The following is a 24,045-nucleotide window of genomic DNA, read 5'->3' as shown; positions in this document are numbered from 1 at the left end:
ACTTTTAATTTTTTTTTTTTTTTTTTTTTTTTTTTTTTTAGGGGGTACCCCACTTTAAGGACCAGCCTCGTTTTGAGATTTTGGTGTTTATATGTTTAAAACAGGTTTTTTTTGCTAGAAAATTACTTGGAACCCCCAAACATTATATATTGTTTTTTTTTTCTAACACCCTAGAGAATAAAATGGCGGTCGTTGCAATACTTTTTTTCACACCGTATTTGCACAGCCGTCTTCCAAACACACTTTTTTGGGAAAAAATGCACTTTTTTGAATAAAAAAATAAGACGGCAGTAAAATTAGCCCAATTTTGTTTTATATTGTTAAAGATAATGTTACGCCGAGTAAATTGATACCCAACATGTCATGCTTCAAAATTGCACCCGCTCGTGGAATGGCGACAAAGGTTTACCCTTAAAAATCTCCATAGGCGACGTTTAAAAAATTCTACAGGTTGCATATTTTGCATTAGAGAGGAGGTCTAGGGCTAGAATTATTGCTCTCACTCTACCGATTGCGGTGATACCTCACATATGTGGTTTTAACACCGTTTTTATATGCGTTCGCTTCTGCGTGCGAGCTCGGCGGGACGGGGCACGTTTAAAAAATGTTTTTATTATTATTTAATTATTTTACCTTTTTTATTTTTACACTGTTAAAAAATAAAATAAATTGTCACTTTTATTCCTATTACAAGGAATGTAAACCCTTGTAATAGAAAAAAAAAAAACATGGCAGGTACTCTTAAATATGAGACCTGAGGTCAAAAAGTCCTAAGATCTCATATTTAGACTAAAATGCAATAAAAAAAATAAATAAATTGTAATTTAAAAAAAACAAACTGGGCCTTTTAAGAGTTATGGGCGGAAGTGACCTTTTGACGTCGCTTTCGCCCAGCAATTGTATGGAGACAGGTGGGGGCCATCTTCCCCTCACTTGTCTCCATACTGAGGCAGCAGGTCGCGATCGCCTCCAACAGCTCCGGTAAGTGGCGGAAGGCACCGGATCATGGCAGGAGGGGGGAGGCCCTCTCCCGCCACCGATAAAAGTGATCTCGTGGCGAATCTGCCGCAGGAACCACTTTTATCTTGTAGCAGACCGCAAGCTGAAGAAGGGGATACCGGGGTTATGGCAACTAAAGCGCCTGAAAAACCCCCAGTGTGAAAGGGATCTCAGTGTGAAAGCACTCTGGCTTTCACATTGGGATTGCAGATGAGGCTTCTTTTAAGCGCTTTACAGGCGCTTTATTTTTTTAATGCTAAAGTGCCTGAAAAACTCCCCAGTGTGAAAGGGGTCTTAAACTGCGGCGGGCGGTCCGTAAGTGGTTAAAGGTCTAGCACAGAGGCCTTCAAACTATGGCCCTCAAGTTGTTCAGGAACTACAATTCCCATCATGCCTAGTCATGTCTGCCAATGTCAGAGTTTTACAATGCCTCATGGGATGTGTAGTTCTGCAACAGCTGGAGAGCCGTAGTTTGAAGATTCCTGATCACGCTAGATGAGCCTCCTTCTAAAAATGCTAGATGCCTGACTCTGCCTATGAATGCGGTGTTTACATTTTACCTTGATCATTGGCTTCAAAGCATCTCCCAAATTATACCAAGTTTGCTCTTTTCTTCAAAGTGTGACCTCATATGTTGTATTTGTGCGCTATTCTGAGTATTAAACATTGCAAATTATTGTAGCTCTAATGCTGTATGTCAATGTTCCTCATTTCCCCATTTCCAGCTGATTGAGCTTCATGTCTATCTTGTGCCAGAAGAACTCTGGAACCCCAAATTAAATAAAGTAACCATAGATGTGATCTGGAAATTCGTTTCACTTGGATTCATAAGGTGAGAACAAGACTATCTGGAAAAGTCAATCGGTATGTGAAAAACCTGCGCCACAAATGTGAGAGATTACTCTAATAAATGAAATCAGCAGCAGGTACTATATCACAATAAATGTGAGAATCAATGTACCGTATTTATCGGCGTATAACACGCACCCCAAGTTTAGGAGGGAATTTAAAAGAAAAAAACTTTTAGGAGGGAAGTTTAAGGAAAAAAACTTACATTTAAATCCTCATTAATGCAGCCTTGTCAGTCATTTGCAGCCTTCTATTGCAGGCTTGTCTCCTTGCCATTTTAAAAATGGCGCAGCCGAGATACAGAGCGGATGTCCTGTGTATCTCAGCGGCGCTCGTTCTCGGCGGCTTTTGGGTATTTTCGTCCGTTCTCGCCTATTTTCGGCCGTTCTTTGTGGCTTTCAGCTTTCCGAAAGCCGCCGAGAATGGCCGAATGTGGCCGAAAATAGCTGAGAACGGCCGAAAATACCTGAAAGCCGCCGAGAGCGGCAGAAAAGGTTAGGAAGGGTGGGGGATTGGCATATAACATGCACCCCCGATTTCCCCCTGATTTTAGGGGGAAAAAGTGTGTGTTATACACCGATAAATACGGTAGGTATAGCTATGACCTCTCTCAAAAGTTATGAACATGTGCAAAAAAGTTATAAATCATGAATATGTCTAATATTATATGAAGCCTAAAACTGTGAATAAAGTGAGAGCGCAAATACAAATCCACAAAATTACACTCCATTACACTAAATAAGCCGGCCCTAAATCGGTAAATGATGACCTTGCTCAAAAGTGATGATTCCTAAGAGGATTCCTAAGAAAATGCACAATATCTCACAGAAGTGAGTACACCCCTCACATTTTTGTAAATATTTTATTATATCTTTTCATGTGACAACACTGAAGAAATGACACTTTGCTACAATGTAAAGTAGTGAGTGTACAGCTTGTATAACAGTGTAAATTTGCTGTCCTCTCAAAATAACTCAACACACAGCCATTAATATCTAAGTGAAAAAGTATAAATTGGGCCCAAAGTGTCAATATTTTGTGTGGCCGCCATTATTTTCCAGCACTGCCTTAACCTTCTTGGGCATGGAGTTTACCAGAGCTAAACAGGTTGTCACTGGAGTCCTCTTCCACTCCTCCATGATGACATCACTGAGCTGGTGGATGTTAGAGACCTTGCGCTCCACCTTCCGTTTGAGGATGTCCCACAGATGATCAATAGGGTTTAGGTCTGGAGACATGCTTGGCCAGTCATCACCTTTACCCTCAGCTTCTTTAGCAAGGCAGTGGTCATCTTGGAGGGGTGTTTGGGGTCATTATGTTGAAATACTGCTCTGCGGCTCAGTCTCCGAAGGAGGGGGATCATGCTCTGCTTCAGTATGCAACAATATATGTTGGCATTTATGGTTTCCTCAATGAACTGTAGCTCCCCAGTGCCGGTGTCCTTACGAGAAAGGTCCCCCGTCAGATAGTGTCTGCCCTGTACTGCGCTGGTGGCTCGTTCTGGAACTTGCTGGACTACCACACGAGTTGGGGGGAGTGACGTCAGTGCGGCTCCGGACACTCAATGAGCCGGAGCCCGCGATGCATACTAGCACATTATGCTATTGTCTTGCAAGTGTTTTTTTTTTTTTTTTTTTGGGTGGAGGGGGCGGGGGTTTTGGCAGTTTACTATTGCTTAAAAAAAATGGTAAGTAAAGTGACAGTGCATAAATATTGACACAACTAAATAAACTTAAAGGGGTTGTAAACCTTCAAGGTTTTTCACCTCAATGCATTCTATGCATTAAGGTGAAAAGCCTCCTGTATTGCTGCAGCCCCCCTCGAGCCCCGGTTTTACTTACCTGAACCCCCTCTATCACATCCTGGGGACAAGCACACCAGCAAAAGCCAGTGTCTCGGGTCCTGATTGTATGGATTGATGACAACGCAGCCATTGGCTCCCGCTGCTGGCAATCAAATCCAATGACCCGTGGGGGGGGAACGGAACATGTGCAGAGCCCGCCAGGAAGTCGGCGCAGCGCTGCGCTAATCACAGGCAGTGAGACATTGCCCCGATGTGCGGCTGCAGAGATCGGGCAATGTCTCACTGCCTGTGATTAGCGCAGCGCTGCACCGACTTCCTGGCGGGCTCTGCACATGTTCCGTGCGAACACACCTGAGCTCATCCCTACTTGGGAGTGCTCCCACAAGGTAACCCCCCCGGGAGAGCACTTCTCCTAGGGGGTTATCTAATGCGGGGAAGAACCGTGAGAGTTGCCAAGGGACCCCAGAAGAGGATGATCGGGCCACTCTGTGCAAAACGAGCTGCACAGTGGAGGTAAGTATGACATGTTTGTTATTCAAAAAACAAAGCTTTAGTGTCACTTTAATGTAGCAAAGAAATCAATTAGTAAATAACATTCAAAAATGTCCAAAACTCGGTACTTGTCCAAAACACCACGATGTGTAAACATACAGATCAAGTCTGTGAGTAAATCACCAAGTGACCTCCACCGAGGGAAATTCGCTCTCACCTCCCAGAAAACAATACTTGGGAAGTGGCACAATACATGTGCAGATAATGATCAATGGAAACTCCTCTTTCAGCCAAAATGGACAAACCTTCTTCTTTCTTCAATTGGCACCCACATTGATAGGAGTGCGTCACGATCTTCTCCTTGTTAGATAGTCCGGATAAATGCATGGGGGACACAAGCAGAGTGCCACATGGTGTAAAGCCAAAAAAACAAAGAGTTACACTAACATTCTTCTGTGTCATGCCTGACACCAGGGTAAAAACAGTGTGTACAAACAAAGTGAGCACCGCCGGCTGCACACGCAGCGGGCTGGTACACGGTGACGCCACTCTGCCTTACGTCATGGCAATTCTGATGATGACATTACACAGAAACGCGTAAGGATGAGTTATGGGGTGACGTCACCTCGTACCTGCCCATGGCAGCTCACAGCCTGTGTTGTGGGTGAAGCTGGCGGTGCTCGCTTTGTTTGTACACGCAGTTTTTTCCCTTGTGTTGGGCATGTCACAGAAGAATGTAAGTGTAACCATTTGTTTTAAATACTTATTTTTTGGTTTTACACTGTGGCACTCTGCTTGTGTTCCCCATGTGTTTATTCAGACTATCTAATGCCACGTGCACACGATCGTAATTTCGGCCAGCAAAAGACTGATGAGAGCTTTTCATCGGAAAATGTGACAGTGTGTATGCTCCATCGGAATTTAGCTCGCCGAATTCCCGCCAGCAAAAATTTGATAGCATGTTCTCAATTTTCCAGATGGAAAAACAGATGGAAATTCCAATCGTGTGTATGCAATTCCGACACGCATAAACTCACGCATGCTCAGATTCAACTACGAGATGGAAGCTATTGGCTACTAGGTAATGAACTTCCTTTTTCTAGTCCCGTCGTACGCGTTGTACATCACCGTGTTCTTGGCTGCCAGAATTTGGTGTGACCGTGTGTAGGCAAGACAGGAAAACCATCAGAGCTTTTTCCGATGAGAATTCCGATCGTGTGTACGTGGCATAACATGGAGAAGATCGTGGCGCACTCTAATCGATGTGGTTGCATATTGGAGAAAGGAGGTTTGCCCATTTTAACTGAAAGATTCCTGGAGAGAGGAGATTCTATTGATCGTTATCTGTACATGTATTGTGCTACTTCCCAAGTATTGTTTTCTGAGAGTTGAGAGAACGATATTGAAGATAGGCTTACCTGTAGTTACAAGTTTAAAAAAAAAACTTTAAAGTGGTTGTAAACCCTTAGGCCGGGTTGATGTGCAAGTATGCCCAACTCTCAATGGAGCAGGTTCAAACATGTCCAGGGCGGCCGCAGGTCCAGATCCCAAAAGGGTCCTGTGCGTTTTTGGTTCCAGTTGAGGTGCGAATTCAGGCAAAAATTCGGACCCAAATTGCCCTTAACCGGTGACCAGGAACGCGCCGGACTCTTTGCTGGGAACCATGGCTGAATATATGTGAGCCCAGCCTTATATACCCAGTGAAGTGACTGACATCAGGTGATACACAGAGATGAAGCAAATCCCCTCCAATGTAAATTGTACTTGTTTATCTGCAGTCTTCTTCTTTACATGTATTTAAAGTCCAGAACGTAAAACACTTGTTTAAGCTGTCAGAAAAAAGGGGGGCGAAGAGCTGAAATTACAGTAGGCAGAGCTCAGTGAGGAGAGTTCTGACAGCTGATTGGAGGGAAGGGAAATCCTTCACACAGCACACAAGAACAGACCTGAGGCTGTAAATTAGCTGGAGGTCCCTCCCCTGTCACCATTTTTCTCTTGGTGTCAGAAAAACTTGTCAGAAGTGATTAATGCTGATAGCAGAGGAAGGAGGCAGCAGAAAGAAATCACACCTAGTTCTCTAAATTGAGACAAGCACGATCTATAGAGGGATTTGCTTTGTTCATATTTCATGTCTGAGGTTTACAACCACTTTAAGCCATACACATGGATCGAAATTCGGTCAATTCAGCAGGGACTGGCCAAATTGCAATCCATGTATGGGCACCCTGGTTGTGTACATGACATTGATCTAATATGACAATATGGCCATTTTAGATTGATGATGATCCAAGCATCCCTGCCCCTTTGTAACATTAGCTGTGGGTTCCGGAATGCCTTGGCCATAGCTGATTGGATGACAGGAATGAAATCTGCCTTCTTGGTTCAAACCTGGCCCCAAACTAACAGACTTATTCCTAGTAGCCACACTTGTACCAATATAATCATTCAGTCGATCATTCCATAAGACTATTATGTTCAATTTGAATAACAATTGTAAAGCACAGACCCTCCATTTAATCAATTTAGTAAGTTTTCCATCAATTTCAAATACTGGCAGTTCGACTGGACATGGTGGAATTTTACTATCGATCAAATGAATATCTGAATGTGTGTCCGACAACCAATTATAATGCAGATTGAACAAATGATTGCTTTCTATAGATTGTATCTAATAGATCGTATTTTGATTGGATTTTCAAAACTGCACGTGAAGCATTCATATTAATGGATGATGAATCTCTATTAGTTTGTGATTGCTTGTACCTACAGGAGATCGATCTCCTATCACTACATGTATGGTCACCTTAAGATAACTGTATCTTTTTCAGGGCACCCCCTGATATGAGGCTGCGGACCCTGCGAGAGAATCTTGCCGAGATCTTGGGGGAAGATGTTGTAACTGAAAAATTTGTGTTCTTAAAATGCGTTGGAAGCAGTCTTGCTGTTGTAAGTTTTTTTTATTTTATTTTTTTTATTTTTTTATACACACTTAAAAACATTTGACAAGCAGTGTTGAAAAGTATATCAACAATAAAAATAAACTAAAATTATTAAAGAGAATTAGGATAGACAAAGAAAACAAAATGAAAGTGACACTAAAGCGGTAGTAAACCCCAAACCGAACAATGTAATGGATTGCATTAGATGTGGTGGCTGCATTTGTTTTCTTTCCTTAGACTTTTTCTCTCTGTAATCACCTGGTGATCAGGCCAATAACACACCTCCTGTATTAGAGTGCCCCCACTCTGGATGTATGAGAACAGGAGGCACAGCATGCAGCAGCATTATCAGTCTGGGGGGTGGGGTTAATTTACTAGCAGATTTAAATTCAGACGGAAAAAGTCGGACCGGATTATGTTGTCGGAAAATCCGATCGTGTGTGGGCTCTATCAGAATTTTTCCGTCGGAAATTCAGATGGGAAAAAGTTTGAGAGTTGGATCTAAAATTTTCCGACAACAAAATCCGGTCGGACTTTTTCCGATCGTATGTAAAGAATTCCGACAGACAAAGTGCCACGCATGCTCAGAATAAATTACGAGACGAAAGCTATTGGCTAGTGGCCTCTACGTAGTCCCGTCGTACGCAACGAACGTCACCACGTTCTGAACGATCGGATTCTCCGACAACTTTGTCTGGTCGTGTATATGCAAGGCAAGTTTCGGCCAAAATCCGTCGGAAAAAATCAGATTGATTTTGTGGTCGGAATGTCCGGCCGTGTGTACAGGGATTACACTTAATAATGTTACAGCAAACTTATTTTTTTTTCTTTTGGGATAAAGGTTTTACATGAATAAACCAAAGCTGATCATTGTAAGCACTGACATTGGTTTGTCTCATCCTTGCAAACTGATACATTCTGCTAGAGAGCTTGTGCTTTTGAAAAAACAGACTTGCTGGCTGGATCCCCAGATGAAACTAGAAGAAAGCCTAAAAAAGAAAACAAATGCAGCCATCACATCTAAGAATTGGTAAGCTGCAGATTTGGGCCTCTTGGCCATGTCTCTGATTAATTCTCTCCTTGCCCGCCTGTCAGTTTAGGTGGACGGCCATGTCTTGGTGGGTTTGCAGTTGTGCCATACTCTTTCCATTTTTGGATGATGGATTGAACAGTGCTATGAGATGTTCAAAGCTTGGGATATTTTTTTATAACCTAACCCCGCTTTAAACTTCTCTACAACTTTAACCCTGACCTGTCTGGTGTGTTCCTTGGCCTTCATGATTCTGTTTGTTCACTAAGGTTCTCTAACAAACCTCTGAGGGCTTCACAGAACAGCCATATTTATACTGAGATTAAATTACACACAGGTAGACTAATTAGGTGGCTTCTGAAGGCAATTGGTTCCTAGATTTTAGTTAGGGATATCAGAGTAAAGGGGGCTGAATACAAATGCATGCCACACTTTTCACATATATATTTGTAAATAAAAATTTGAAAATCATTTTCTTTCCACTGCACAATTATGTGCCACTTTGTGTTGGTCTATCACATAAAATCCCAATAACATACATTTACATTTTTGGTTGTAACATGACAAAATGTGGAAAATATCAAGGGGTGTGAATACTTTTTCAAGGCACTGTAAAAAAAACAGAAGGTCCATGTTGAATACATGCCTTCCCCTCCCCATCTATAAGCATGGCAGCTTCTATATGGAGAAGACAACACGCATGACAGGTCTGGCTGGATCTTCTTTTGCCATTGACAATTAAGTGTAAAGTGACCTAAAGTACCATAATAAGCTTCGGTAGGCTGTAAAAGGTTTTTATCCAAACAATGCCTTGTGTGGGTTTGCAGTGATTATTTATTCAGGTAAAAATCAATAGTCTGTATTGTATGTTAGTTTTCCTGTTTCTGTCTCTGTCACCGCTGTGCCTGGCGGCGGCCTTGGACCTGGCAACGTGATTTTATTGTTGTGTGTTCCCGGTGATGAGCTTTCACAACTCTCACAGCCATTTCTCAACTTTCTGCTTTTGTTCCTCTAATTCAGGGATATGTAATTAGCAGACCTCCAGCTGTTGCAAAACTACAAGTCCCATCATGCCTCTGCCTCTGGGTGTCATTCTTGTGGCTGTCAGAGTCTTGCTATGCCTCATGGGAATTGTAGTTCTGCAACAGCTGGAGGTCCGCTAATTGCATATCCCTGCGTCTAGCTGCTGAAGGCTTTGTGTAGGGGTCCTTCTCTATTTTTGGTGTACCTATATGGGGTCAGCTTTAGCCTTCAGGTGGAACACCTACTTGTTTAGCCAATGGAAAGATTACTTCCTTCCAACGGCACCATGTCCTGTCCACTAGTGTTCTCATGCTTTTATCAGTTGCCAGATGTACAATGTGTAACCTATAGGCTACAATTAAAGAAGATCCAAATTCAGTGAAGATTTGATATCTTAAGACCAGGCTTTTTCTGGTACTTTTTGTAGTTTAAGTTTAAATCTGTATTTTTTGCTAGAAAATTACTTAGAACCCTTCAAATAAATATTTTATTTTTTAATTTTTTTAGCAGAGACCCTAGGGAATTAAATGGCGATCGTTTTTTTTATGTCCAACGATATTTACACAGCTATATTTCAATTGCAATTTTTTTTGGTATTTTTTTTTTTTTTTTTTTTTAATCATTTGCCTACAGGGCACTTTTACCCCCTTCCTGACCATGCCAATTTTCAGCACTGTCACACTTTGAATGTCAATTCGGTAGAAAACTAAACGAAATCCGAAAACGAATTTAAGGAAGTTAACGAATATAACTAAACGAAATTAATGAATTAATGAATTAAGTCCCCCAGACACTGCTGATCACAGAATAAGGTAATGAGCCAATTAGCAGCTCTTTACCACGTGACTAGCTGGAACACTTATAACACTTATAGCTAGAAACCCCAAATTTGGTATGCAAACACAATGGTACTAGAACTACAACATATCCAAATTTGAAGTGTCTAGCACCAAGTGACCCCGAGATACATGGCCCTAAAGTTGGGTCACAAAATATTTTCGAATGCGGTTGAAATAATGTTGAATCATGTTGAAATAATTTCGAATGCATTAGTAGAAATATTTTCGAATTTCGTTGAAATATTTTCGAATGTGGCCGATTTTTCGAATTCGGTAGAAAACTAAACGAAATCCGAAAACGAATTTAAGGAAGTTAACGAATATAACTAAACGAAATTAATGAATTAACGAATTAAAACGAAACGAAACTAAACAAATTTTTTCCTTTTGCACATGTCTAGTGATTGGACACAGCTAGTCACGTGGTAAAGAGCTGCTAATTGGCTCATTACCTTATTCTGTGATCAGCAGTGTCTGGGGGACAATGCAATCACAGAGCGCACCATCCACGCCCAGGAGCGGGTGCATATCGCTGCCTCCCAGAACTAGCGTCTGAGCTGTAGCCGTCATTCGGCTATAGCGCAGTCGGCAAGTGGTTAATAAATAGAAAAAAAACACTACCCCAATTTTTTTGTAAAATGTGAAAGATGATGTTCCGCAGAGAAAATAGATACCTAACCTGTCACTCTTTAAACTTGAGCACGCTCGTGGAATATCGACAAACTACAGTACTCCAAAATCTCCTCCATATGTGACGTTTTAAACGTCTTTACAAGATACCTGTTTAGATTCAGAGGAGGTCTAGTGCTAGAATTATTGCTTTCATGCTATTGTTTGTGGCAATACCTTAAATGTGTGGCGCAAACATTGTTTACATATGCGTGCGCAAAGTTTGTATGCGTTTGTTTCTGCACATGAGCTCGGAGGGATGGGGGTGCTTTACATTTTTTCTCTTATTCATTTGACTTTTTATATATTTTTTATACTGTCTTTTTAAGTATGTTTATTTTTTATTTTTTTATCACTTATACCTTTTAACAAGAAATGTAAACATCCCTTGTAATAGAAATAAGGACCTCCTTTATTGAGAGATAAAAAAAAAAAAAAACATATCTCTCCTGTACCTTTTAAAAGCAAAAGAGAAAATATGGATAGTGGATAGTAGTAGGAGGAATTATGTCCCATCTTTGCTATTAGTGGTAGGAATAGTGTTGCATCTTTGGTGTCAGTGGAAAGAACAATTTCCCCACCGTTTGTGTCAATAGGATTAGTGCCACATCATTGGTGTTAGTGGGTGGAATAGTTACCCATTGTTGGTGTCAGTGACAGGAATAGGGCCCCATCATTGGTGTCAATGGAATAGTGCCACATCTTTGGTGTTAGTAGGAGGAATAGTGCCCCATTATTGGTGTCAGTGGCAGGAATAGCGCCCCATCATTGGTGTCAATGGAATAGTGCCACATCTTTGGTGTTAGTAGGAGGAATAGTGCCCCATTATTGGTGTCAGTGGCAGGAATAGTGACAGGAATGGTGCCTCATCATTGTTATCAGTGGAAGGAATTATGTCCCACCATTGGTGTTATTGGAAGAAATAGAGCCCCATTGCTGGAATCGGTGGGAGAAATTATGACCCTCTGTTGGTGTCAATGGGATGAATAGTGCCCAACACTGGTATCAGTGGGAGGAATGGTGCTCTACTGTTGGTGTCATTGGAAAGAACATTGCCACATTGTTGGTGTCAGTAGGAGGAATAGTGCCTTGTTTCAGATGAATGAATAGTGTTTCAAAGACCGGATATAAGCAAGCAAAGGGCCACATTTGGCCCACAGGTTGTAGTTTAGAGACCACTGATCTAAGGCACTGCTGCTTCTGCATGCTAATCTCACCAGATTTGAAGTGAAATTTGGCGATTCCATTACTGTGCTGCTTGTTGTTTTTTTTTCTTGCTGGAGAGGAGGACCTATGGTACAAGGATCCCTCTGCTACTGCTAATTTTTTTCTGTGGGTCTGATTTCTATACCTCTCCTGCTTCTTGAATATTTACCCACTAGTCTTTAGATAACCGGAGATTTAGGGCTAGTTTATACACTTGCTTTAAAACAAGGCTTCGGACAGGCTTTGTTAAAGTTCTCTAAATGCCAGTCAAAGCCCCTGTCACTAAATAGAATGGTTGGCTTATAGTCCTATTTACACCTTGATTTTGCTTTTCATTATTTGGAGATGCGGATGTGTCCAAAACCTCTGAATCACAATAGTAATGAATTTAAGCGCATCCAAAATAAAATGAAAACAACAAATTTAATTCTCATTCATTTCATTCATTTGCAACTTCCGGGGGTTTTGTAAGTTCAGTAATATATGTCGCACACTGTATTGGTATGATTGCCCAAAGTCACAAGCAAGTCGCATCAAAGTAGCAAGCAAGTTGCAATGCAAAGACTCACTGGAAACCTAAGGCCGCGTACACACGAGCGGACTGTATTGCGTACTTAGTCCGTCATACAATCCGACGGACAGTCCGTCATACTTACGACTGAACGGACTTGACCACACACGGATGCACAAACAGTCCGTCGAAAGCTTGCGCGATGACGTGTACAGCACGTACGACGGGACTAGAAATAGGAAGTCGAATACACAGCAAAGCACCCTTCCGCCGTGTAAATCCTTTCTGGGCATGCGCCACTCTTAAGGCCCGTACACACGGTCGGACTTTTTGACAACAAACATGCAAATTAGCTGTTTTGGAGCAACATCCGACTGTGTGTACGCTCCATCGGACAAACTTTTTCTGTTTTCATCGGACTTTTGTTGGCTGTGCGAACGGACAAACTTTCTGGCAACAAAAGTCCGATGGAGCAAAGTCCGACCGTGTGTACGCAAAAGCATCGGACTTTTGTACAAGGTACAAACACGCATGCTCAGAACCATTGCAAACGATCAGACTACAATACAGAAGTTGACCAAAGGTGGCGCTGGAGTCATTGAACGTCCTCTTTTGAAGCGGCGTCAGTACGTTGTGACGTCATTACGTTCGTGTTTGTTGTCAAAAAGTCCGACCGTGTGTATGCAATACAAACTTGTGGACAACACACTTTGTACAAAAGTCCACGGAAAAGTTTGTACAAGTCCGACCGTGTGTATGGGGCTTAAGTCCGTCGAACTAGCCTACTGACGAGCGGATTGTCCGCTGAAACCAAAGTACGACGGACAGAATTTCGAAAAATCCGAAATACTTAGTACGCCAGACTGCACGCTGAAAAAGTCCGCTGAAGCCCACACACGAGCGGACTGTCCGCTGAAATGTGTTTCGACGGACTAAGTACGCCATACAGTCCGCCCGTGTGTACGCGGCCTAAGGAACAAATCCCAATCTTCCGAAAATTCGAATCAATTCGGAACAACGAATATACAAAACTAATCTGAATATACAAAACAAATTCTAAATATGAATCGTGCTAATATAATGAATGTGAAAAAACAAAATGATTGACTTAACAAATAAGCCAGAAACTAAACAAATTGAATTTCCAGTATTTGGAGCCATTGATTGATGAAGCAAATGCTTTGAGAGGCTACTGACAAACACTGTGCTTCATCACTCATTTGCTCAAAATACTACATACATTTTATCTCTAATCCAGTTCAGTCCACATACATTGTTTCCCATCTTTAAACCCTTATGAAGGGGGGTAGTTCTGGCCCCTGAAATACATTGGCTCTTTTATTCAGTTTTCTACTTGATCTTGAAGTGTTACTAAACCCAGGACCCTGCATTTACTGTATTTGGTCTCCCACAGTACACATATTTTAGTAAATATAAACTTCTAAATATCTTTTTTCATCAGCAGTTAGAGCAGTCTTGTGACTTCTATCAGTGTCCTGTTAAAGTTGTCCTATGAGGATGCAGGACCCCTGACCCTCTGTCTGTCCCTGTGCTGATCACATGCACTCTCTCAAGAAAAAAAAAAAAATCTCTCTAGCAATACACACCAAACTGAGCATGTGCAGTTTGTCCCCTAGCCTCTGTTCTATCAGGAGATGGATTGGGGACAGTAAAAGAAGGGGAGGATCAGAGAAGACAGGATCAAACAGCCTTTTTTTACACACTGCAGAGGATTAACCCCTTAGGTTCCACAGTGAGAATAAAAAGCATGCTTTACTGCATATACAGACTGATTTTACTCTTCTGGGTTTAGTAACACTTTAGATTGCAATACGTTTGTATCTGGGCTATGAAATTGAGGTATGGCAGTTCAATCTCAGTTTCATTTGGTTGCATTACAAACAAAGAAATCAATGGAAGTCCTTTGGTGTGTAGAAGCTGCCAGCTGAGAATCCAGACCCCCTGTTCAAACACCACTGCAACACTACTGATTAGTAATACAATCGACCCCCCGCAAAGTCGTGGTTCAGAGTTTGCGGCCTCAGTCATTTGATTTTTTTTTTTCCCCCCAGCCTAGCATTCCCACATCATAAGTGCCGGTTCACACCGGTGCAACCTGTCAGGCGACTTGTCAGCCTGACAAGTCGCGCTCCATGCAGTACAATGGAACCGATCTAATAGGAGTGACTCAAGTCGCTCCGACTTAGAAAAAAGGTCCCTGTACTAATTTTGGGGACGACTTTGGAGCGGCTTGCATTGCCTTCTATACTGAAGTCGTTTTGCAAGCTGCGCTGTCCTGGGCCGCTTCTGAGTTGGACGGGAGTCAGGAGTGTGAACCATTTATAGGCTTTTTTTTTTTCCACATCCAAAATTTGTGGATTTTCACAATTTGCGGGTGCTTAAAGAAAGTAACCCCCCCCACGAATTCCAGGGGTCGACGGTACTGATAAGATATTCTCAGGGTTCCAGATCTACTTATTCTTCCCTTCAGGGCACAGTGTAGAACAAGGCATGATAGGTCAGTTATGGGAAAAGATCAGCTGCACAGAGCTTCCATGCAATACAGCCGACGAGTCCTTTGCACCCTGCTTGCCTTAGTTGAGCACAGCTTCCATGGTTCAGATCCTCCTTAACCCTTTTTTACATTTTAAGTATCTGTTTGCTCGGCGCAACTTCATCCTTTTATATTTTACCAAATATTTGGGAAATATATTGCATTTAGTGTATTTTCTGTTCAACTTTTTGCATGTGATAAACTGTTGCACTGATCATCTAACAAAAAAATGGAACTACCACTAATTTGATCTCCAGAGTCTCTGCTTTCAGAAAATATATAATGTTTCAGAGGTTTTAATTAATCTTCCGGCCTAAAATTATTTTTTAAAGTGGTTGTAAACCCTCCCCCACAACTTTGTCCTATGTAAATCAGCATAAAAACCCCTAATGAACACTGCTTGTAGATATCTCCTTACTTGCTTAGTATTGTTGTAATCCTTGTTGTTCTGTAGAATGAAGTCGCTGAGTATGCCCAGATCTCCCCTGATTTACGGAACATTCTCTATGTGCTTATATATCTGTTATCAGGACTTCCTACGGCACAACACTGAACTCTGCTAATCACTCAGATGTGCTTCCTCCTACACACCATGTGACAGGACATACAGTCTAAACTTGGCCATTACTGCAGTCTTATCAGCTGAAGCTTATAAGTCTGACAAAGGCAAACATTAGACATTGGCACAAGTAAATACTATGAAATAAATAAGTAAGCTATGAACAGGGAAGCAGGGTTGCCATAGAAATGTTGGATTGAGAAGGAGGCTTGGTTAACGGTACAGGAAGTGCTCAATGTAAGGGTGGAAATACACTCCACTGTGGACTCAGAAAACAATACTTTAAGATGGTGCTGCCTAACCCCTGGAAACATGTTTTTTAAAGTTTCTTTAAACAGTAAGTAATATGCGATTTGGGCTGGATTACAGTGGCTATAGTCTGATAATTACTCATTATAATGGATTAAATGAAAAGAAGCATCAGAGTGAGAGAGTTTACTTCCTCTTTAAAGAGGATGTAAACCCTGATGAGTTTACTTCCTCTTTCATTCCCTGCAAAGGCAAAGCATAATGGACTACTATGCATTGCATAGTAGTCCATTATGTGTCACTTACCTGACACAGGAGCCAGCGAAGTCACCGCCGTCCCCTGTAGTCCGGCACATCCATCTTTTCGGTGGGGTCTCGCAGCTCCGCAGCTGTCATTCGGCGAAGCCGCAATGATGTCACTCCTGCGCATGCGCACGGGAGCCGACATGCGCGGCAGCTCCGTCGTTGAGAATGCCGCGCTCAGTGTGCCTGCATGCCGCTGTCTTCGGGCAAATATCTCCTAAATCGTATAGGTTTAGGAGATATTTCTTGGACCTACAGGTAAGCCTTAATCTAGGCTTACCTGTAGGTCAAAGTGTGTTGTAAGGGTTTACAACCACTTTAAACCCATGTAAAAAAAAAAAAAAATGCTCCGAAAGGGTCAAATTAACTTGTTCTGAATGGAAGAACAAGTGCTTGGTGGCAAAAAACAGAAGTGGCCTGAATCTACTTGTAGCACTGGCCCCCGAAGGAGCGGCTGATTTTGTTGGGCTTATCGTTACCTTCTTGACCTTGTGTACGTCTAGGGGTTCCCCGAGGTAGATGGCCCAAAGAATAGTAGACACTGACACTGGATCCGCTTTTTGGGATTTTTATTTGCAAAAAAGAGTAGACAAAACACAGCCTCTCAATGAGGGTTTAGGTAGAACGTTCCGGTACACTTGGAACTGCTCAAAATAGAAAGTCTCTCACTATAGAAATCCAGAGAATAGCCACTCACAACTGGATTCTCACAGCTACCGGATAGACCCCCTTTCACTAGGCCTAGCAGCCAATAGTGTTCAGATAAAGCAAAGCCTCTGCCACAGACTTGTTGTAGAACACTTGTAGTAAAGTCTCTGCCACAGACTTGTTGTAGAACACTTGTAGTAACTGAAGGATGTAGACAAATTTAGAGAGCCCTCATACAGTACCAGTATCTTGCAGCCGGGCCGACGATACCGTATGAGTGTAGATTCACTTGGTGTCTTTCAACTAAGCCTCCAGGCTCTTTCTGAGAAGCCAGCCTTCAGCGTGGCCTTCTCCTGAAGAGTCCTCCCCTGGTTGCTTCCTCAGTTGCTGGGCCTCTCCACAGATGAGAAGGCACCGGACCACCTTTTGAATCCTCCTTCCAGTTACTTTGCCTCGGGCTAGCCAGCCCCGAGACTCGTAATTGGATGGATCCGCACCCCAGGCCATGAGAGCCATGGGGGTTGGTCAGAAGGACCAGGACCAAACAGACAGATCTTCTGGACCGGAACCCAGAAGCACGTGATGTCAGTACATTAAGTACCCTCTCCCAGAGTGCACAGCAGGATGGCACTCCCACTGGGCTGGTTCCGAGAAAAAGTGGCACTCAGTGCGCCCAGCTGAACTGCGTTCTCTCACACTTGCCAGTGATGACAGCGCCACCTGTGACCAAGCAGAACACAGTGTAATCCAGCTAGACTGGTACTGAAACCATAATTTGGAATAATTAAACCCAAAACCAAACTGCGGTTCTAGGAACTTTAACTAGAGAAAAACACATAGCGCATGCTCTTCAGGAGCCGATGCTACATACTATAATGTAATCCCTTGAGCCTGTGATGTCACTTTTAGAAATGTGTATGCAGGAACATACTTTTGATTGGACAGGCCTGGCTATAGTGAAGACATTGTCCCATTGTATGGCTATGTATGATGTGATAGATCAGCATTATGGGGTTTATTTACTAAAGCTAGAGGGTGCAAAATTAGTCACAATGCATAGCAACCAATCAGCTTCCAGGTTTTATTTCCAACAAGTTGAGTTTAGAAGCTGATTGGTTTCTATGTAGAAACGTGACACATTTTTCACTCTATAGTTTTAGTAAATAAACCCTTATGATGGTGTATATAAATGGTGGGCTTCCACACATTTCATTATAATTTCACCTAATATCCCTTTTTAGGTAAAGGCAAGGCAAGAACCAGAACTGAAACTGAAAGCTTTTGCTCCACCTTTCGTAAGTATGGCATTTTGTCTTATATAGTACCAGTCATGAGCTCCTTCAGTCATTTTTTTTTTCATCTTTCCATCTATTAAATCTTATGCCCTTGTTGTTTTAACTTTGGAAAGTAAAACATATTTTTTTCTGACAGTAAATACCTTATACAGCCCACTTCCTGTTTCTTGTCTGGTAAGAATCTTAGGCTTATGACATCATGCACATCTCTCTGCCAGGAAAGGGGGGGGGGGAGGTGAGTCATAAGAGGGCCAATGAGAGCTGCAGAGCTGGAGGTGTGCCTCTGTGTGTCTGTGTAAATCCAGAAAGTGAACAGGCAGCAGCTTCAGCTGCCTACAGTTAAAATGGCTGCAGCCAGATTCAGTGGATGGAGATTTCTGCAGCACATTTGGCAAGTACAGAATCCCAGTATATATAAAATAATATGCAAAGTGGTTGGAGGGAAGCTTCAGAATGGCAAAGATGTTTATATTACAAATTATGCCAGCAGACTGCAGTTCCTCTTTAAAGTCCAGCTCCAACCAATTTAGTATTTTTTCATATAGTGGAGATGATTAGACTCTCTTAAAGGATCATCTCATTGTTTGTGACCCCACTGTGGGGATTTTCCATCACGTTCTACATGGTCACCCGGACAGGACATGTGCAGAATATTTCCAGTTAGGAAAAAGACAAAAGGTTAGATCCTGTATCAGTTTTTAGTGTTGACTCTGGGGAGATCCCATTCACTTTTTGGGTGTTCTCAGGAAGGTAAATTCACTGCACACCAGGTGACTCTTATGCCAGGTACACACGACCAGACTTTGCAGCAGGCTGGGTCCGACGGGATCAGTCTGTCGGACAATCCAATCATGTGTGGGCTAGTCCGATCCTTTTTTGAAAAAGATAAAAATCAGACAGACCTAGAAATCGAACATGTTTCAAATCTATCCGACGGACTCAATTCCGACGGACTAAAAATTGTGAAAACCGTTCGTCTGTGTGCTGGTCCGACAGACCAATACGACACAATATTGGCTACTGGCTATTGAACTTCCTTGTTTAGTTCCGTTTACATCATCACGTTCAAAACGAACGGACTTAGTCCATCGTGTGTGGCCAAGTCCGTTCAATCGGAAAGTCCGTTGGAAATCTGCTGAAAGTCCGTCGGGAAGACCTAGTCTGCCGGAAAGTCCGGTCGTGTGTACGTGGCACTAGGGATATATTTATAAAAAATACCACATTATGTCCACTAGATGGAGCTAAGGATCATTGGAAATAAAGCAGAAGTTCTTACAGGTACCCGCACCCAATTCCACTCTCACTCGCTCACCTATTAAGTTCAAAATCCCCCACACCCTCCTAGGATACGTCACAGGTCCCAAGAGACTATAAGACCATTGAGAAAGAGCAGCGTGTCTTCTGAAGGCCCAGTGGGGAGCTGCCTGTAAAACACAGCCAGCTTCCAACAATCAAGTTTGTGGCCCCAGGCCATAATGGCTGATGGTAATTGTAGTTCTCCCATTCACAGAACTCTATGAAATAATGACACGGCTGGGTGACAGAATTTTCTTTAAATTGTGACAGAAGAATCCCCGGCTCGCTGCATCAGTGACATGTTACATGTTACACCCTGAATACGATGTAACAGGTTATAAAAGGTGAACTTATGCTTTAAAGGGGTTGTAAAGGCAGAAGGTTTTTTTTTTTATCTTAATGCATTCTATGCATTAAGATAAAGCTTTTGTGTGTACCAGCCTCCCCAGCACCCCCCTAATTACTTACCTGAGCCCCATCTCTCTCCAGCGATGTCCGGGACACTCCTCCTGATTGGCTAAGACACAGCAGCAGCGCCATTGGCTCCTGCGGCTGTCAGTCAGCCAATCGGGGGAGAGAGGGGACAGGGCCGGTTTGGGGCTCTATGTTGGAATGGACGCACAGAACTGTGACTCGGCTCTAGTGGCCCCATAGGAAGTGTCTTTTTCTGTAAAAAGCAATATGGCTACCTGGAGGTGTTCTGTATACAGAATATGTACAGAAAAACCCCCTCCCACCCCCCAGAAATTGCATTACCTGCTTGTGTGATTGGCTCACTGAGTTTCCCAGAAGTCTGCACGAAGATACAATTCCGATTTTTAGCATCCCCTGCAACTAAAATGTCATTTTTGGTGAGATACTCCCAAAGGGAAATCCCATCTAAAAGGATGCAGACCTTGCCACTTTCTTCATTAGAGCCCTGCAGGTGCAGCAGCTGACAATTATAAAATCACTCCCATACAGATTCACCTTCCACATGGACACAGTTATTTCTTCAGAATAAAAAAAGATAAGAATTAGCAACAAAGTTTGGTAAAATCCCTGCAATGTACATAGATCACCCAGAGGGGAAATATTTTTTTCTCAACAAAAGTGGAGTTACCCTTTAAATTCCATACTGACATTCATCTCGTGCACGTGGCTGCTCCATTTTCTAAATCCCTATACCTATTATAAGATTAGACCAGAAATTGAACCTTTAAAATGCAGGCTAAAGGTTTCCAGGCTCCACCTGCAGTAGCTGTCAGAAATGGAAAATGTCTGTAATTGTATATAAAGAAGCTTTGAAGAGTCAGCTCAGCGGAAAAGTCTTTTAGAATCCTATTTTTAAAAAAGGCATCTATTCATGTTTATTTGTATACTATAAAGTGTGGATAGTGAAACACAGTCTGTTTTTGTTTTTACAGGCACGTGAACCCGAGTTGTATCTTCTCCCTGGAGGCAGTAATGAGGATAGTACATACGGGTCAACTGTCACTTCTGATCAGTCCCATTATCACACTGACTACTCTGGATCTGATCACTTTGTCACCACTGTTACTGCCCCCACCTGGGACAAGCCAGAACTGCAGCCATCTAATGAGAACACTGTAACAGCAACACAGGCACCCCAGGAAGATAATGCCAGAAGAAGCTTCATTTGGAATAAGAAGGGCCAAGAGATTGTACCCATCTCCAATCAAATGCAATACCATGTTCAAATTGAAAACAGTGTATTACCTCCAATCGACTTAGGTATTTCATTCACTGCACATCATTGGATCCCAATGCACTTAAAGCAGATCTTCAGTCGTGTTTTTTTTTCATTTTCCCATCTATTAAATCTTCTTCCCTTTGTTGTTTTAACTTTGGATAGTAATTTTCTTTTTCTGCCAGTAAATCCCTTATACAGCCCACTTCCCATTTCTTGTCTGGTCATTAGCCTAGGCTTATGACATCATGCACAGCTGTCAAAGGGTCCTTTCACACAGGGGGATCAGTGATGATCCACCCTGTGGATATCCGTTTGCTCAGCGGGGATCTCTCCATCGATCCCCGCCGAGCAGGAAGATGACAGGTAAGTCTCTGCACACTGCGCAGGGACGGACCTGTCAGAGCGCCACTCTCCCCTATGGGGGATCGAGTGACGACGGACCGCAGTGCCCATCGTCACCTGATCCGATGACGGATGGAAAAGTAGGTTTTTCCTCCGTCACACTTTTTCGGATCGGAGCGGGTCGGATGTCAGCGGACATGTCACCATTGACATCCGATGCTCCATAGACCTCTATGGAGCGTCCATTCAGGTCCGCCTGAAAAACTGACAGGCGGACCTGAACGGATCGGTAGTGTGAAAGAGGCCTTACTCTCATGAGAGTTTGCCAGGAAGGGAGGGGGGATAAGTAATAGAAGGGCCAAGGAAAACGGCAGAGCTGGAGGTGTGCCTCTGTGTGTCTTCGTAAATCTAGGAAGTGAACAGGCAGCAGCTTCAGCTGACCCCCAGTTAAAATGGTTGCAGCCAGACTCAGTGGAGGGAGATTTCTGCAGCACATTTGGCAAGTACAGAATCACAGAATATATCAAATAATATGCAAAGTGGTTGGAGGGAAGCTTCAGAATGGCAAAGATGTTTTTATTACAAATTATGTCAACAGACTGCAGTTCCTCTTTCATGAAAATGGCAGCCAAATTTGCACATTTAGCACTAGGGTCGTGGTTCAAATGCCAACCATGGCACTACCTGCATGGAATTTGTATGTTCTCCCTGTGCCTACATGAGTTTTTTCTGAGTGCTCCTTTCTTTTTTTTTTTGCCCTTGAATGTATGCATGTAAATTAGGAACCTTAGATTGTTAGCTACTTGAGGGTAGGGACTGATGTGCATGTACAATATATATGTAAAGCGCTGTGTAAATTGATGGTGTTATATAAATACCTGTAATATATAAATACATTTTAAGGATAAGTTCACTTTTCCAAAAGAAAATGCATTTTTTATGCAGGTAAAAAATATGCATTTATAATTTTGCTTGTTAGGAGCCTGTAAAGCCTTGCACCCACAATCTGTTGATGCCATGGTCCTGCAGACTGTCTGTGTAGCTGGCAGGCAGTTACACACTGACAGGAAGCTCAATGAACTACCTAGAGCAATCAGCAATGCCCTGGTAATTCACTGAGAACTTGTAGTTTTCCCATTCACAGTGAATGACGCTGCTGGGGTTTTTTGTTTTTTTTTGGCTTGTGACAGTGAGTCGGGGGAGGAGATCCCTTACTAGCTGTCAAAACAGGGACTTGGGGGGGGGGGACGGGGGGGGCTTAATTTGTAAGCTGAATATGGGTGTAACATGTTACAAAAGGTGAACTTATCCTTTAAAAAGGTCTGAATATTTTATACATAGTTACAATGGTCCTACTTGGACCACTGTAACAGTAAACACCATACCCGACCAATACCCCTGGAAATTGGCACTCACTAAATAGACATCGCTACTCCAGTGATCCAAGGATTCATTCCCTGGCTTCTTCCCCATTGCCTACTCTGACATCCCTACCAAGGCCTTCTTGTTGGCTATGTTTGTCTCCTGCACTTAAGATTCACAGTCCTTGACTGTTCTGCTAGAATATTCTTCACTTAAATTACTTCTCAAAAGAAGTTAATCCATCAATATCTTATGGAATTATCTCTGACGTATTTCTTACTGAAATGCCTTTAGCCATAACAGTTAAACTATATGGCTGCTGTCATAGTTAGACCTTCTTACATAGCTCCCAACTGTCCCTGAATTCGAGGGACTGTCCCTGATTTGGAGCAATGTCACTCTGTCCCTCATTCCCCCTCATTTGTCCCTCATTTTGGTCTGATCTATATAGTTGTATATAAAATTCACTTTTTATCTTTCAAAAAGTGTTTCCCAGTGCTAAAGCTTCCATCTAATTTCTAAATAGCTGCATTTGTACATTTTAAAAGCCAATATAAAGGAATAGTAGTGGTTAAAAAAATGTTGGTTAATTCTCCTTTAAGGGGATGTGGCAGGGGGCGTGTCATATGCCTATATACATTTGCCAGGAGGTGTTCCTCATTCCCTTCTTAGACCTTCTTACCATTGTATTTGCGTTTTAAAGCGGAGGTCCACCCTAAAGTGGACCTTCCGCTCATCGGAACCCTCCCCCCCTCCGGCGCCACAATTGGCACCTTTCAGGGGGGAGGGGGGTGCAGATACCTGTACAGTACAGGTATCTGCACCCACTTCCGGGATAGCTCTCTGCAGAAAGGGGCGTAGATTACGCCCCTTTCCGCAACTGCCCCACTGCCTGCTGGGAAAACACACAGATCCCAGAGGCAGCGGGGACCGTCCTTATTGCGCAGCGCGACTCGCACATGCGCAGTAGGGAACCGGGAAATGAAGCCGAAAGGCTCCATTTCCTGATTCCCATACCCAAGATGGCGACGGCAGCACCCGAAAGAGGATCTACAGATCGGCTTCGGGTGCCGACATCGCAGGCGCGCTGGACAGGTAAGTGTCACTATTTTAAAAATCAGCAGCTGCAGTATTTGTAGCTGCTGGCTTTTAAAAAAAAAAAAAACGCGGAGTCCCGGCGGACTCCCGCTTTAAGCTTCTTTCACACTGCAGCTACGACCACGTTGGTGGTAAAGCATCGCTCATTTTAGCGGTGCTTTACCTCATTTTAGTGGCACTTTTTGGCTGCTATCGGGGAGATTTTAAGCCCCCCTAGCAGCTGATGAAAGGGTTAAAACCGCCTGTGTTGCAGCGCTTACGAATCGCTGCCCATTCATTCCAATG

General features: G+C 42.8%; 1 protein-coding gene across 1 annotated transcript in view; it reads left to right on the top strand.

Moving 5' to 3' along the window:
- The window catches only part of SPATA1 (spermatogenesis associated 1), a 46,403-nt gene that overhangs the window by 4,167 nt on the left and 18,191 nt on the right, over window positions 1-24,045 (top strand). Inside the window, exons 2-5 of the mRNA XM_077450346.1 lie at window positions 1,725-1,831; window positions 6,973-7,090; window positions 17,916-17,969; window positions 20,672-20,999. Coding sequence (XP_077306472.1) covers window positions 1,725-1,831; window positions 6,973-7,090; window positions 17,916-17,969; window positions 20,672-20,999 — 607 coding nt within the window. The remainder of the gene's footprint in view (window positions 1-1,724; window positions 1,832-6,972; window positions 7,091-17,915; window positions 17,970-20,671; window positions 21,000-24,045) is intronic.

The sequence above is a fragment of the Lithobates pipiens genome, unplaced genomic scaffold, assembly GCF_037356315.1.
Source record: "Lithobates pipiens isolate NorthernLeopardFrog02 unplaced genomic scaffold, aLitPip1_a1.2 Scaffold_23, whole genome shotgun sequence".
In the NCBI taxonomy this organism is placed as follows: Eukaryota; Metazoa; Chordata; class Amphibia; order Anura; family Ranidae; genus Lithobates; species Lithobates pipiens.
The sequence above is the reverse complement of the archived record's forward strand: the minus strand, read 5'-3'. Positions and strand labels throughout refer to the sequence as shown.